At 37.1% G+C, this 15,235-nt stretch overlaps 1 protein-coding gene across 6 annotated transcripts in view; it reads left to right on the top strand.

The window, feature by feature from the left end:
* Nucleotides 1-15,235, top strand: part of NCK1 (NCK adaptor protein 1) — a 70,705-nt gene that overhangs the window by 44,767 nt on the left and 10,703 nt on the right. For 3 of the 6 annotated variants that reach the window (XM_069565101.1, XM_069565125.1, XM_069565118.1), the window contains exon 2: nucleotides 8,735-8,978. In XM_069565101.1, the coding sequence (XP_069421202.1) occupies nucleotides 8,753-8,978 (226 nt within the window). In that variant the 5' untranslated portion in view covers nucleotides 8,735-8,752. Of the gene's footprint in view, nucleotides 1-8,734; nucleotides 8,979-12,294; nucleotides 12,425-15,235 lie in introns of those variants that run through there. The other 3 variants (XM_069565109.1, XM_069565132.1, XM_069565137.1) reach the window with 2 other exon arrangements.

The following is a 15,235-nucleotide window of genomic DNA, read 5'->3' as shown; positions in this document are numbered from 1 at the left end:
GCCTAGTCAAGAAGAGGGTTCAGAAGAACCTGACTAGAATTTGGTCAAGAGGAAGTCTTTGTCATAGATTACATTCTTCTCCTCTTCTTTCATGGGTGTTTTCCCCATATTCTCCAGTTCCTGTAGCCAGAAAAGTTGGATTCTCTTATTAGACGTCTGAGCACTTAAGAATTGATGCTTTCGAATTGTGATGCTGGAGAAGACTCTTGAGAGTCCTTTGAACAGCAAGGAGATCAAACCATTCAATCCTCAAGGAAATCATCCCTGAATATTCATTGGAAGGAGTAATGCTGAAGCTCTAACACTTTGGCCATCAGATGTAAAGAGCTGACTCTTTGGAAAACACCCTGATGCTGTGAAAGATTGAAGGCAAGAGGAGACAGGAATGACAGAGGATTAGATGGTTGGTTGGCATCACCGACTCAGTGGACATGAGTTTGCACAAACTCAGGGAGATAGAGCAGGGGACAGGGAAGCCTGGTGTGCTGCAGTCCATGGAGTCTCAAAGAGTAGGACACGACGTAGCGACTGAACAGCAACACGTACAGTTTCAGTCTCCTGTGTTGTTGCTCAGTTTTGGGCACAACTGTGCCTGCCTTCAGGGTGAAGTGGTTCGAGAAAGCATAGGTGTCCCGTCCCTATGGGTTCTTTTTTAAGAAAAATTATTTCTTTTTTGGTTGTGCCACACAGCATGTGGGAAGCTAGTTCCATGACCAGGACTCAAACCCATGTTCCCTGCATTGGGAGCGCAGTCTTAACCTCTGGGCTGCCAGGGAAGTCCCCTCTCGCGGTCTTAATATATATGCTCTCTCCACCATTGTGGCAGTAATGCAGATGCACTATTGCTGGCCTTGGGACAGGGCTGGGAGAGGAGGAAAAGAAAACAGCCTCAGGGACTGAACTTACCCACTCTGGCTTTCAAGAGCCTTTTCCCCCAGTGCTTTGGCTAGGTGAGCGTCTTTTCCATATGAAGTTTTTCCTTATTGTACCTGCTACACAATTTCCTGTTCCACTTAATTCTGTGTCAAAGCTAAGAAATAAAGTGTGTGTGGTGGGGTGACCAAAAGAAAATTTATTGTTCAGTCAAATTTCAAAGGAAATTTACGTATTTAAAAAGAAATTTATGTATTTAAAGAGAAATTTATGTATTGATCTTTTTTACAAGTTGATTTTCCTCTTCAAGCCACCTGTTGTATACTTCCCAGAGTCCTTAGGTAGCTGATTCTTTGCATTTTTTTCATGGATATTTTAGTTGTGATCAGTTGGAGAGAGGGTTTGCAGCAGGCTTATTTACACTCATCATTCCTGAAATTAAAAATACTTGGGCCAATGATTTTTAATATTTAAAACAATATGGAAAAGTTCACTGATAAAGTTTTAGATTCCACATTGGAAACTAGTCTTTAAGAAACTCTACTGCTGTCATGTTTTGATATAGTACCAAAAAAGAATCCACAGTTATCTGAAAACACTTTTAAAGTACTCTTTCCCTTTTTCCAGCTATGCATTTACGTGAAACCAGGTTTTCTTTTCAGCCAAAACAATGTTGATGGTGGTTTAGTTGCTAAATAGTGTCCGACTCTTGCAACCCCATGGACTGTAGCCCGCCAGGCTCCTCTGTCCATGGGATTTTCCAGGCAAGAATACTGGAGTGGATTGCCATTTCCTTCTCCAAGGGATCTTCCCAACCCAGGAATCGAACCCAGGTCTCCCGCATTGCAGGCAGATTTTTTACTCACTGAGCTATGAGGGAAGCCCAAAACAACGTTGTAATACAGTAAATGCAGAAACAGATATGAAAATCCACATTCTATTAAATAGACATTTTTAAAAGATATGCAAAAAAATGTAAAATAATTCTACTCTTTTCATTAATGTTTTGTTTTAGAAAATATAATTTTCATTTAAAATATGTTAAAACATATTGGCCTAAATGTGATTATATTTAATTGGATTATAAATGCCCTAATATTTTCTTACCTTTAATTTTCATGGTAAATATTGATAGAACCAACATAAAAAAGCTCTTTGAGTCTTCACATTTTAAGTACATGAAGGGGTTTTGAAACCAAATAGTTTGAGAATTGTTGATTTAGTAGGTAATTGGTTTCCATGTATTTATAACTTGTATATTCCTTTTCTGTTCCTTAAGAGTCAGCAGTAATCAAAAGTACATGGACTCGGCGGGGGTGGGGAGTGAAAAGAACATGTATTTGACTCCCATTTGACTCCCATTTGACTCCCACTGCTTATTTTCACAGGTTGAAAAGTCATTTAATTTCTTAATATCTGTATTATGAAGTGAGGATAATACTTTAAATGATTGTTGTGAGGGAAATGCTAGGATATGCCTGAATCATAGACCTTCAGTAAATGTTCCTTGGTGTATATTTTTAACAACTCTTAGCCTTTTTGAGGGTTTAGAAACCTTTCATTTTAAGCCAGTAGGTGTTCTCTAACTCAGTTTGTTGATCCCTTTCCAGTTAGAATGAAGGGTATAATTTATGAAGATTCCTAGAACAGTAAATTTCATATTGTCTTTAGTGACATATTGAAATGATTGAGTTCTTTAATTCCAACTTGGTTCTGTCCTTGTGGTAACCAGATTAGTGAGTGTGTGGAGATCCAGTTTGGGAATGAGATTGGAAGTGAATTTGAAAAACAAACTAAGATGAGGAAATAAGCCCAGAAAAAAAGACAAGCAGGATGTGGGTACTATAAGGTGAGAATGATGTCAAGTGCGAGGTCCATGATTATATGTTGAGAGCAGGGCAGGCAGTCAGTGTGGATTAGTGGACAGCTTTATAATGGAAATCCAACACTCAGTGTCAGGGAGAAATTGGACACTGTTTGGTGAGGCTCTTCGGTTTAGGTGCTAGGTTCAAGGACGGAGACAAAAGGATAGGAATCTCATTCCTGAAAGCAAGAATGGGGGCAGAGAACATCCCAGTGCAAATATTGTTGGTGTAATTGGAAATATGGAGCTGAAGCTTTTGTAGGAAACTGGGATATTAATTGACAGTCTTTACAACCAGGCCTCTGGGTTGAATCAAAGAAAGTGCAGTGGAGTCACTTCATTTTTAATTTAGGTCATTTAAACTAAGCTTGGATAAAAGAGAGCAAGAGAAATGGCTGTTAAAATAGTGCAAATGTTACTACTTGTAACTCTCCCCTGAGCATCTGTTCCAGGGCAAGCATGAGATGGGAAACATTTACTTTTGTTTTCTCAGGTTGCCTCAGTTGCTGTCCCTCCCATAGTGTCATGTCATTTCACTTTGTGGCTTGTTTTCAAAGATGTAGAGTTTTCCCCACTATCAGAACTCTAAAGTTAGCTCTTTTATCTGGTCTTTAACTGAGAGTTGGTCATCAGAGGAAAGCTAAATTATAGTGGGTTTTGTTTTTGTTTTAGAATGTAATTGTTTAAATTTTGAATGTAATTCTGCTGGAAAGTAGATTGCATTTTATATAAACTTAACTACTCTCATATTTCGTTTTTTATCTTACTTGTCCCATGTTCCTCATCCATATTTTGTGTTTTGGATGCCTGTTCTGATTAGCAAGCTTTCAGTTTTCTCTCTTTTTATAGTACATTTAAAAAATCAAGTAATATGAATGAAAAATAGTCAAACCACACATATATATGGAGTGTAGAGAGGGAAATGAAAGGCTTACCACTCAGAGAGGCTACCACTGTACGGTTTGATGTGTATCCCCCTTGAACTCTCAGTGTAGTAGAATTTTTTTCAAAATATCAGTCATATTGTTTTGGAATTTGATGGTGTGATCACTCACCTAGAGCCAGACATCCTGGAATGCGAAGTCAAGTGGGCCCTAGGAAGCGTCACTACAAACAAAGCTAGTGGAGGTGATAGAATTCACTTGAACTATTTCAAATTCTAAAAGATGATGCTGTGAGAGTGCTGTACTCAATATGCCCGCAAATTTGGAAAACTCAGCAGTGGCCACAGTACTGAAAAACGTCAGTTTTCATTCCAGTTCCAAAGAAAGGCAATGCCAAAGAATGTTCAAACTGCCTCACAATTGCACTCATCTCACATGCTAGCAAAGTAATGCTCAAAATTCTCCAAGCCAGGCTTCAACAGTACATGTGAACCGTGAACTTCCAGATGTTCAAGCTGGATTTAGAAAAGGCAGAGGAACCAGAGATCAAATTGCCAACATCCAATGGATCATCGAAAAAGCAGGAGAGTTCCAGAAAAACATCTATTTCTGCTTTATTGTCTATGCCAAAGCCTTTGACTGTGTGGATCACAATAAACTCTGGAAAATTCTGAAAGAGACGGGAATACCAGACCACCTGACCTGCCTCTTGGGAAATCTGTATGCAGGCCAGGAAGCAACAGTTAGAACTGGACATGGAGCAACATGATACATGGTTCCAAATCGGGAAAGGAGTATGTCAAGGCTGTTTATTGTCACTGTGCTTATTTATTTAACTTATATGCAGAGTACATCATGAGAAACGCTGGGCTGGATGAAGCGCAAGCTAGAATCAAGATTGCTGAGAGAAGTTATCAGTAACCTCAGATATGCAGATGATACCACCCTTAGAGCAGAAAGTGGAGAAAAACTAAAGAGCCTCTTGATGAAAGTGAAAGAGGAGAGTGAACAAGTTAGCTTAAAGCTCAACGTTCAGAAAATTAAGATCATGGCATCTGGTCCCATCACTTACCTGGTAAATAGATGGGGAAACAGTGAGCAACTTTATTTTGGGGGGCTCCAAAATCACTGGAGATAGTGACTGCAGCCATGAAATTAAAAGACGCTTACTCCTTGGAAGAAAAGCTATGACCACCTAGACAGCATATTGAAAAGCAGAGACATCACTTTGTCAGCAAAGGTCCATCTAGTCAAAGCTGTGGTTTTTCCTGTGGTCATGTATGGATGTGAGAGTTGGACTATAAAGTAAGTCGAGTGCTGAAGAGTGTTGGAGAGGACTCTTGAGAGTCCCTTGAGCTGCAAAGAGATCCAACCAGTCCATCCTGAAGGAAATCAGTCCTGAATATTCACTAGAAGGACTGATGCTGAAGCTGAAACTCCAATACTTTGGCCACCTGATGAGAAGAACTGACTTCATTTGAAAAGACCCTGATGCTGGGAAAGATTGAAGGCAGGAGGAGGAGAGGATGACAGAGGATGAGATGATTGGATGGCATCACCAACTCAGTGGACGTGAGTTTGAGTAAACTCCGAGAGTTGGCGTTGGGCAGGGAGGCCTAGCATACTGCAGTCCATGGGGTCTCAGAATCGGACACGACTGAGCGACTGAACTGACCATACTTGAGTCATTATTTTAGAAGACTGGTAGGTTTTGAGTCCTTTGCAATAACCCCCCCCAAAGGTATCTTCCTTGTAGATACAGTTGAATGCTAGGGGTTGTTGATACAGTTGAATGCTAGGGGTTGTTGAATTCTAAATTAAAATGCATTTCTCTGAATATGCTGAAGAACTTAACTCCTTTGTTGAGAAAACAGAATGCTATTCAATAAACAGAAGCTGAATTTATTTGCTTGCTAAACCAGGGGTAGCTATTTATGTATCTCTCTGAAGAAAGTAGAGAGCTAATCTAGGTGCAGGAGTGACTTAAATTGCAACATTTCCTCTCTTTATTCTAAAAGAGTTTGTGTAAGTTGAAATTATTTGTTCCTTTTTTTGCTGTTCTGTGAATTTTAATAGAATTTGCCTGTGAAACTATCTGACCCTGGTGTTTTCATTTATGGGAAGATTTCTTAATGACTAATTCAGTTTTACTATTTTGTTACTTTAATTTTTCTATAAATTTGTACACTTTTTCTCATATATTGATAAAGATTTTAATATTCCTGTAGCTTTTGAATGTCTAGCATCTATAATTAGGATTCCTTTTTTATTTATATTTGGGTGTACTTTTTCTTTTTTTGTTTTTAAAGAAATTTGTTGAAGTATAGTTGATTTACAAGGTTGTGTTAGTTTCTGTTTACAGCCAAGTGGTTCATTTTTATATATATTCTTTTTCATATTCTTTTCCATTATGGTTTATCACAGGATATTGAATATAGATCACTGTGTTACACAGTAGGTCCTTGTTTATCTATTCAATACATAGTAGTTTGCTAATCCCAAACTCCCTCACGCATGTGCCCCTGCCCTTGACAGCCTCGACGGTTTTTCCTCTGTGTATGTCAGTCTGTTTTATAGACAGTTTCATTTATGTCATTTTATTTTTAAATAATTCTATTTTGGCTGTGCTGGATCTTCACTGCAGTGCGTGAGGCTCTCTGTTGTAGCACATGGGCTTTCTCTAGTTGCAGTGAGGGGGGCTGTTCTCTAGTTGTGGTGCGCGGGTTTCTCAGTGCTGTGGTTTCTCTTGTCGGGGCATGGGTACGCGGGCTTCAGTAGTTCTGGCATACGGGCTCAGTTGCCCCGCAACGTGTTGGATCTTATTTCTCAGTCCAGGGTTCAAACCCTTGTTCCTTGTGCTGGCAAATGGACTTCCCATCCATTGTGTGTCATATTTAATAGGTGATGTCATATGGTATTTGTCTTTCTCTTTCTGATTTACTTCACTTAGTATAATAGTCTATAGGTCTGTGTTGCTGTACATGACATTATTTCACTTTTTATGGCTGAGTAGTATTCCACTGTGTATATATACCACATCTTCTTTATCCATTCCTGTTTCCATGGACATTTAGGCTATTTCCATGTCTTGGCTATTGTAAGTAATGCTGCAGTGAACTTTAAGGTATGTGTATCTTTTTTATTTATAGTTTTGTCTGGATATATGCTTAGGAGTGGGATTGCAGCCTCATATAACAGCTCTATTTTTAGTTTTTTCTGTTTTTTATTTTATTTTATTTTTGAGGAAACCATCTTGTTTTTCATGGTGGCTGCACCAATTTACATTCCCACCAACAGTATAGGATTTTTCTCCACACCTTCTCTGGCATTTCTTATTTGTAGACCTTTCAATGATTGCCATTCTGACTAAGGTGCGATAGTGCTTCATTATGGTTTTGATTTGCATTTTCTAATAGTTAGTGATGTTTAGCGATGTTGAGCATCTTTTCATGTGCATGTTGGCCATCTATATGTCTTCTTTGGAGAAATGCATGTAAGTCTTCTGCCCATTTTTTGATTTTTTTTTTTTTTTTACCGAGTTGTATGAGCTGTTTGTATATTTTGGAAATTAAGCCCCTGTCAGTTGCATTGCTTGCAGATGTTTTCTCCCAGTCCATAGGGTATCTTTTTGTTGTGCTTGTGGTATCCTTTGCTGTGTAAAAGCTTGTAAGTTTGATTAGGTCCTATTTACTTTTATTTCCATTGCCTTGGGAGACTGACCTAAGAAAATATTGGTATGATTTGTCAGAGAATATCTTGCTTATATTCTAAGAGTTTTATGGTGCCATATCTTATATTTAAGTCTTTAAGCTATTTTGAGTTTATTTTTATGTATGGTATTATGAGAGTGTGTTCTAACTTCATTGATTTACAGGTAGCTGTCCAGCTTTCCTGACACCACTTGCTGATGAGACTGTCTTTTCTCCATTGTATATTCTTCCCTCCTTTGTTGAAGATTAATTGACCATAGAGATGTGGGTTTATTTCTGGGCTCTCTATTCCTTTTTTCATTTTTTAGTCTTGTCAGAACTATATCCATTTTTTAGTCATGACATCTAACTTTGTCTTGAGCCTTTCTCCTATGTCTTTGCTGTTTCATTAAATTCTGCTTTTATTTGTATTATTTCCTTTTATCTGCTTTTCTTTATGTTCTTTTCTAACTGAAGACAGATGATCTGTTCATTAATTTATTTTTAACTTTTCTTATTTTTCTGATGTAACTATGTATAACTACAGATCTCTTTTTTATATACCTCTTTTGCTGCATCACACAAAGTTATTCGTATAGTCTTTAATTTTACTTATAAGTATTTTCAAAATTCTGTTAAGATTTCTTCTCTGACTCATCAGTGTTTGTTATTGTTTTGCTCAGTAGTGTCTGACTTGGTGACCCCATGGACCATAGCCCACCAGGTTCCTCTGTCCGTGGGATTCTCCAGGCAATAATACTGGAGTGGGTTGCCATTTCCTTCTCCACATCAGTTTTTAGAAGTTTCTAAACCTATAAGATTTTTCAAAAGTTATCTTTGTTATGATTATCAGAGAATATGATTTAAGATACCAAGTACACAAAAAATGTGTAGAGATTTTTATGGCATTTGATTGGATTTTGTACATACTCTTGTTTGTGTTCTTCTGTGAAGTTATATTTGCATATGTTTATTGCATCAGACTTAATAGTTGCAATGTCAGTTCTTCTTTAACCTTTCTGATTTTTTGTCGTCTTAATTTACTACCGAGATAAATATGTTAAAAGTTAAACCTTTATGACAATGGATTTGTCAGTTTTTTTCTTGTTTTGTCAATCTATTTTGGACCTATATTAATAGGTATACATAAGCTTAGCTGTTACATACATATATTGAATAAAACCTTTTATCGGGATATAGTGACTTTCTTTATCACTAGTGATAGCTTTGCCTTAAAGTCCTTTTGTGTGTTATTAATATATCTATACCAGTTCTGTATTGATTAGTATTTGCTTGGTATTTAATTTTTTTCCCTGTTTTTATTTTTTAACCATTCACTACTTTAGGTTCTTAGGTGTGTTTCTCTTGACAAGCATGTGGACAACTTCTCAACCTTACATAAAATATTTTCTGTGTGGTTGCAGTGCAGAAGGTGCTGAACAATGGCAGAGGAAGTGGTGGTAGTAGCCAAGTTTGATTATGTGGCCCAGCAAGAGCAAGAGCTGGACATCAAGAAGAACGAGAGACTGTGGCTTCTGGATGACTCTAAGTCCTGGTGGCGAGTTCGAAATTCCATGAATAAAACGGGTTTTGTGCCTTCTAACTATGTGGAAAGGAAAAACAGTGCCCGGAAAGCATCTATTGTAAAAAACCTAAAAGATACCTTAGGTAAGCTATTTTTGTTTTAAAACAAGAACAGCAATACTTTCTTTCTAGTGAATGCTAGAAATTGGTTCTTTGTAGAATTTTGGCATCAGTGGGCAGAACTGACTAGAATATCCCAAGCTGAGATTTCAGCTAGGCAAGGTAAGTTTGGCTCATAGCAAGGGTATTCAAGTCAGGTGTGTTCAAAAAGACCAGTGAAGGTCATTTTCTGTAACTCTAGCTAGTGGAACTCACTCTGATTTTCTATCAGGGGCTTCTTGAGCCGTAGGTACCTATTGGAGTTTAGACAGATTCTCCATATAATTAAGATGAGGATAAATGAATGAGATGCAGAATATCCTCCTTGTCATTAAGGTCACTTATTTTACAGGATACATTGATGGATTTTACATCTAATGGCTTCAGTTCAGTTCAGTTGCTCAGTCGTGTCCATTTGCGACCCCATGAATCGCAGCACTCCAGACCTCCCTGTCCATCACCAACTCCCGGAGTTCATTCAGACCCATGTCCATCAAGTTGGTGATGCCATTCAGCCATCTCATCCTCTGTCGTCCCCTTCTCCTCCTGCCCCCAATCTCTCCCCCTGCCCCCAATCTCTCCCAGCATCAGAGTCTTTTCCAGTGAGTCAACTCTTCGCATAAGGTGGCCAGAGTACTGGAGTTTCAGCTTTAGCATCATTCCTTCCAAAGAAATCCCAGGGCTGATCTCCTTCAGAATAGACTGGTTGGATCTCCTTGCAGGCCAAGGGACTCTCAAGAGTCTTCTCCAACACCACACTTCAAAAGCATCAATTCTTCGGCGCTCAGCCTTCTTCACAGCCCAACTCACATCCATACATGACCACAGGAAAAACCATAGCCTTGACTAGACGGACCTTAGTCGGCAAAGTAATGTCTCTGCTTTTTAATATACTATCTAGGTTGGTCATAACTTTCCTTCCAAGGAGTAAGTGTCTTTTAATTTCATGGCTGCAATCACCATCTGCAGTGATTTTGGAGCCCCCAAAAATAAAGTCTGACACTGTTTCCCCATCTATTTCCCATGAAGTGATGGGACCAGATGTCATGATCTTCGTTTTCTGAATGTTGAGCTTTAAGCCAACCTTTTCACTCTCCTCTTTCACTTTCATCAAGAGGCTGTTTAGTTCCTCTTCACTTTCTGCCATAAGGGTGATGTCATCTGCATGTCTGAGGTTATTGATATTTCTCCTGGCAATCTTGATTCCAGCTTGTGCTTCTCCCAGCCCAGTGTTTCTCTGATGTACTCTGCATATAAGTTAAATAAGGAAGCTGATAATGGCTTGCATTTTGATATTTGCTTTTAAAAACAAACTCTTTTTGTTCTTATATTTGATAAAAGAGTTTTGAGTTGTGGATCGTTACCATATATTAGCATCTACAAAGCTTATCTTTCTTATTTTGTTTCTCTTCTTTCTTCCTGTAACTGTAAATTTTGTTTCTACTGACCTTCCCTTAGGGCCATAAAGAGGAGAATCTACTTCATGTTGGGCTTGGCCAAGCTGTGATAGGAAGGAAATGTGCTCTGATGAGAACCAGTCTGTCTCTCTCTCTCTTTAAAAAATTCTCCTTCGCTGACAGGAAGGAATTGGGAGGGACATAGTTTCCCTCAGGTATTTAGGCAAGCATGCTGTTACTTAATAGTTCTTGGTGTATATGTAGAAGAAGTGTAATTTCTCCTTGAACAAGATAGTATGAGAATAAAGTGACTTTTGAGAATGTGACATGATTGAACATGGAGTATTATTGACTGCTTTATATTAATTTTTATTTCTTACTCAGCATTATTGTTATTCTACTCTAAAGGTAATTTAACAAATGAAGTTATTAACCATACATTTAAATGCTTTAACTAGGCTTACCTTTTTTTTTTTTTTTGAGATTTTTGAGGTATTGTTATTAGTTAATATTATTTAATTATTTAATATTAGTTTTTAAGTGGAAGACAGTTGGAAAGAGATTGTCCTTGAATGGTTGAAGAGAACAAAGTTAGAACTAGAAATACTTAAGATTTTGTAAATAATTAGATATTTAAAGTATATTGATTAAAGGTGTTCAAGAAAATTAAGGTGACTTATGTCAAAATATGCCTTTATAGTGATGAAGGCACAGAAAGGACTAAGGACACACCTAGAGAAACTTTTATGTCCTTTAAAAAAAGGGTAGTGGTATCCTGAGACTATAGCAGATGTGATAGTAATTAACAAAAGACAGTGAAAAAACTAATATAGAGCAAGGAGAAAAAATCCCACTTTTACATACAACTTCACATAAATTTCAAAAGCTTTATTAGGTACAGTTTTTTGTTATTAATACTCCTGGGAAACCTTCCATACTATTTTCTGATATTATTGAGACAGTTTTAGCTGTCTCAAGATTGTATCTTTTTAACTGTCTCGAGACTGTATTATTGAGACTGTTATCTATTTAAGTTCTAGGCTATCATTGTATTATATTACAATTATTGCTGTCTATTCCAAAGTACTTGGAAACATTCTGTTTTAAGGTAGTGACCTATAGTTAGCCTGTATAATGATGTAAATCCTGCTTTTGCCTTGGGTGGACAGCCTTCTGAATCCTGTTTTGGTAACTTAAATGTTCCATATAACTAATGAGTTTGTTTCACAGTGATTGTGCTGATGGAGATATTGTTTGAAGGTTAAGAAAGAAAAGGATAAAACAAAGGAAAGAATGAATACATGATGAAAAATAGAAAAAGAGTACAGATGAACATAGTTCCAGGGTGGAAATAGAGATTCAGACAAACAGAACAAACAGACAAACAGAACCTCTTCAGAGAAGAGTTAGGAAAGGGGAGGGTGGGATGAACTGGGAGATTAGGTTTGACAGAAATACACTAACACGTGTGAAACAGATGGCTAGTGGGAACCTGCAGGGCAGCACAGGGAGCTCAGCCTAGTGCTCTAGGATGACCTCGATGGGTGGGTTGGGGGTGGGGGATCCAAGGGAGCCCCAAGAGGGAGGGGATATAGATATACATACTGCTGATTCACTTTGTTGTACAGCAGAAACTAACGCAACATTGTAAAGTAATTCTACTCCAATTAAAAAAGAAGGAATACATGAATATATTTTCAACTACTGAAAAAAATATGCTTTAAATATGTGCTTTAAAACTTCTTCCAAAATAAATCTGAATAGTAAGGTCCTATTTGTGGCCATCACAATATCCTTGTTTTATAGTTCAGTTAGCGTTCAGGGAAAAAATGTTTTGGCAAGAGAAAAGCCTTAGGAAAACTTTCTATTGCCTGGGTGTGGGCCAAGTCACGTGGATGGGGTGTGGGGAGTTTCAGTGTTGCAGAACCAGGAAGTTCACTGAAAACTATCCTGCTGTGTTAACAAACTAACGAAAGAGAACACGGGATTTTTTTTTCAAAATGAATTGGCTAAAGGTGCTTAAAGATTTTTTCAGTAAGTTAATCTGTTTATTATATCTATAGCTTTCTTGTTTTTAAATTAGAATTTTCAGTTTGTGAATTTAAAGGAAAACTGTAAGGAGAGAACGGGGTGGGTTTATATAGGCTGGTGCTTTATGTTTGTGCAGCATAAGCTAAGTGATTGGCAGTACATCAGATATTAATAGCTTTGACTTGATAAGTAAAATAATTTCAAATTTTTTAATATCAATATTTAAATAACAAATAGAAAAAGTATAAATGATTTGACTTTGATGTAGTTAGTTCTCTGAACTTAGCATAGACATTTGAAATGAACTAAATAAATTGTAAACATATTAGGAGGAGAAAAAGGATTTAAGTGAGCAAATTCCTTCATCCTCAGCATTTGAAGTAACATGATACTGTTACTGCTTTTACTTAGACTTTAGAGGACTGATGTAGAAGATAATGCTTAATGAAGGCACCAGTATAGAGGGTATTTTAATTAAATCACTGTCAGAGTGCTAGAAATTGCTGTTTCGGTTAATGTGAGGTTTGATAGTTTGAAATGAATTGTGAGAGCAGCTGCATACAAAGAATTTGAAAACATAGAAAGTAGTGAACTCTCGGATTGCTTTGAGTCGAGGTTTTAAAATGATTCTGATACTAACAAAGAACCTAAATTGTAGATCTGCTGATAGCCTCTTTTTACTCTTATGATAGTGAACTTGATTTGGTCTCTTTGAACAGTTGCTCAGTGATTCTAGAAAAATGAACACAGAGATATTGTTGTAGAACTATCTTATGTGTAAGGAGTCTAAGGAAACAGAGTAACCTGTCAGGAGATTTTGGGGCAAAGAGCAAAATGGAAAGGGATGAAGCACTTCATCGGCAAAAAAGCTGTAATATTAAGACTCTTTTTTTTTTTTTTCTGGTAACTTTGGTGGCCAAATGAATCCTTCTGGAATATGTCTCCCTTGGTTACTTTTTGGGGAGTTGTTAAAATTTTAGATCCATTTTTGGGAGTTAGTTTTCCTTTTAAAGAGTTTATTTATTCATTCATTCATTCGTTTATCAACATTTTTATTGAGAAACTACCTACTGCAAGCCAGAGAAAAACTAATTGTCACAGAACTTAGATTCTGATGGGGAGGTAGGTGATGGTTGTTACTTATTGTTAATATTTCTTAAGTTTGATTTTAAGTGATACCATAAACCAACTAGAAGTGATATAAAAAGGATATACTGTATCACTGATACAGCGATTTAATATATACCATCAATATAAAATTATCATTCTACTGAATCTTAGAAAGTTGATAGTTATTCTTAAATACATTTGTAGACTTAGAGTCAGGATTTGAGATTGATAACTAAAATATTTGTTTCCTCACTGCTTACAGTAAGCCGAAATTTTTACTAATTTAGTTTTATAGCTTGTTAGAATAGAAATAGGCTATTCACCCACTGTTTCCCTGAACGGACTTGAAACATAGAGGAAACAATATTTGTTCTCTTTGTGTGGTAGGCAACTAGAACCCTTGAGAACAGAAAGGGCATTGTTTCAGATAAAGCAGAGAATAATAAAAAGCAGTAATTTATCTTATTTTATATAAATCAGATAAACTGATAAAAATACAAAAAAAATTAAATAAAAATCTCTGTTGGAAAGAACATCATTTATAATATTTAGAATTCCTTCATTCTCCTCCCACATATATCACTTATTAGCCATGTGGCCAAGGGTGTATAACTTTCCTGATTTCCTGTTTCTTATTTGTGAAGGAGAGAGCTGGGCAAGACCAGATGATCTTGGAAATTCCCTACTGACTCTGAAAGTCTTATAGTTCTGGTGCACAGCTGATCAGCCTTACATGTATCATAGAAATCAGGGGAAAATCCATAAGGGAGAAACTGGTTTTGAAGAAATAGGAACATAACAGAATTATAGTTCCCTAAAAAATTAGCAAGGATCAGTATTATTATTATTTTTGCTGTGCTGGGTCTTCATTGTGGCACACAGGCTTCTCGTTGCAGAGCATGCGGGGCTCAGTAGTTGAGGCATGTGGGCTTAACTGCACACAGCATATGGGATTTTCATTCACTGACCAGGGATTGGACCCGCCTCTCCTGCATTAGAAGGGGGATTCTTAACCACTGGACCATCACAGAAGTGCCCCGTCAGACTCATTCTGTTGAACATTTATTTACTGTGTGATTTAGATGGAGGGGGAATGACATCCTTAAAGACCTAATGAAGAAAGTGTAACTAGTACATTGAGTTAGAAATACATTTGAAAGCTAAAAACTGAGAAACAGATTAATAGAGACAGACATTAATGTTAAAGTCTACATTAACTTTTTAAAAGGGATTGAGAAATTGCTGAGACTCTGTCCTGACAGTGGTTTACATGAGTAAAAGACTTGGCAGGAGCTGCTGTGATAATGTATGTGCTAAAAAAACTCTCAACATGTTATATCGTGGTGTTGATTCAAATTTTTGAGGTGCTCAGGTGAAGGGCTGCAGTGTGCTGGCCAAATAAAACATGACATAGTCTATTCATTTTGGGGAGCTATACTTTAACAGTGGTTTTGAGAAACTCAGGTGCTTCCAAATACTGGCATCAGGTTTATCAAAGGATTTGGAAACCAGGTTACATAATGAATAGTTAATGGGTACAAAGATTTGCCTTAACTATCCTATAGGAGAGGACAACTATTTTATAAAGATGGAATATTCACATTGCTTCACTAGATTCTTAAAAACTCTTGAGGAGTTAATAGTACATTGTTTTGGTCAAGAAACGGTGCTGTAGGAAGAAAGAAGTAAGACCTAGTGGATTGG

The sequence above is a fragment of the Ovis canadensis genome, chromosome 1 (genome assembly GCF_042477335.2).
Source record: "Ovis canadensis isolate MfBH-ARS-UI-01 breed Bighorn chromosome 1, ARS-UI_OviCan_v2, whole genome shotgun sequence".
NCBI classification, from domain to species: domain Eukaryota; kingdom Metazoa; phylum Chordata; class Mammalia; order Artiodactyla; family Bovidae; genus Ovis; species Ovis canadensis.
The sequence above is the reverse complement of the archived record's forward strand: the minus strand, read 5'-3'. Positions and strand labels throughout refer to the sequence as shown.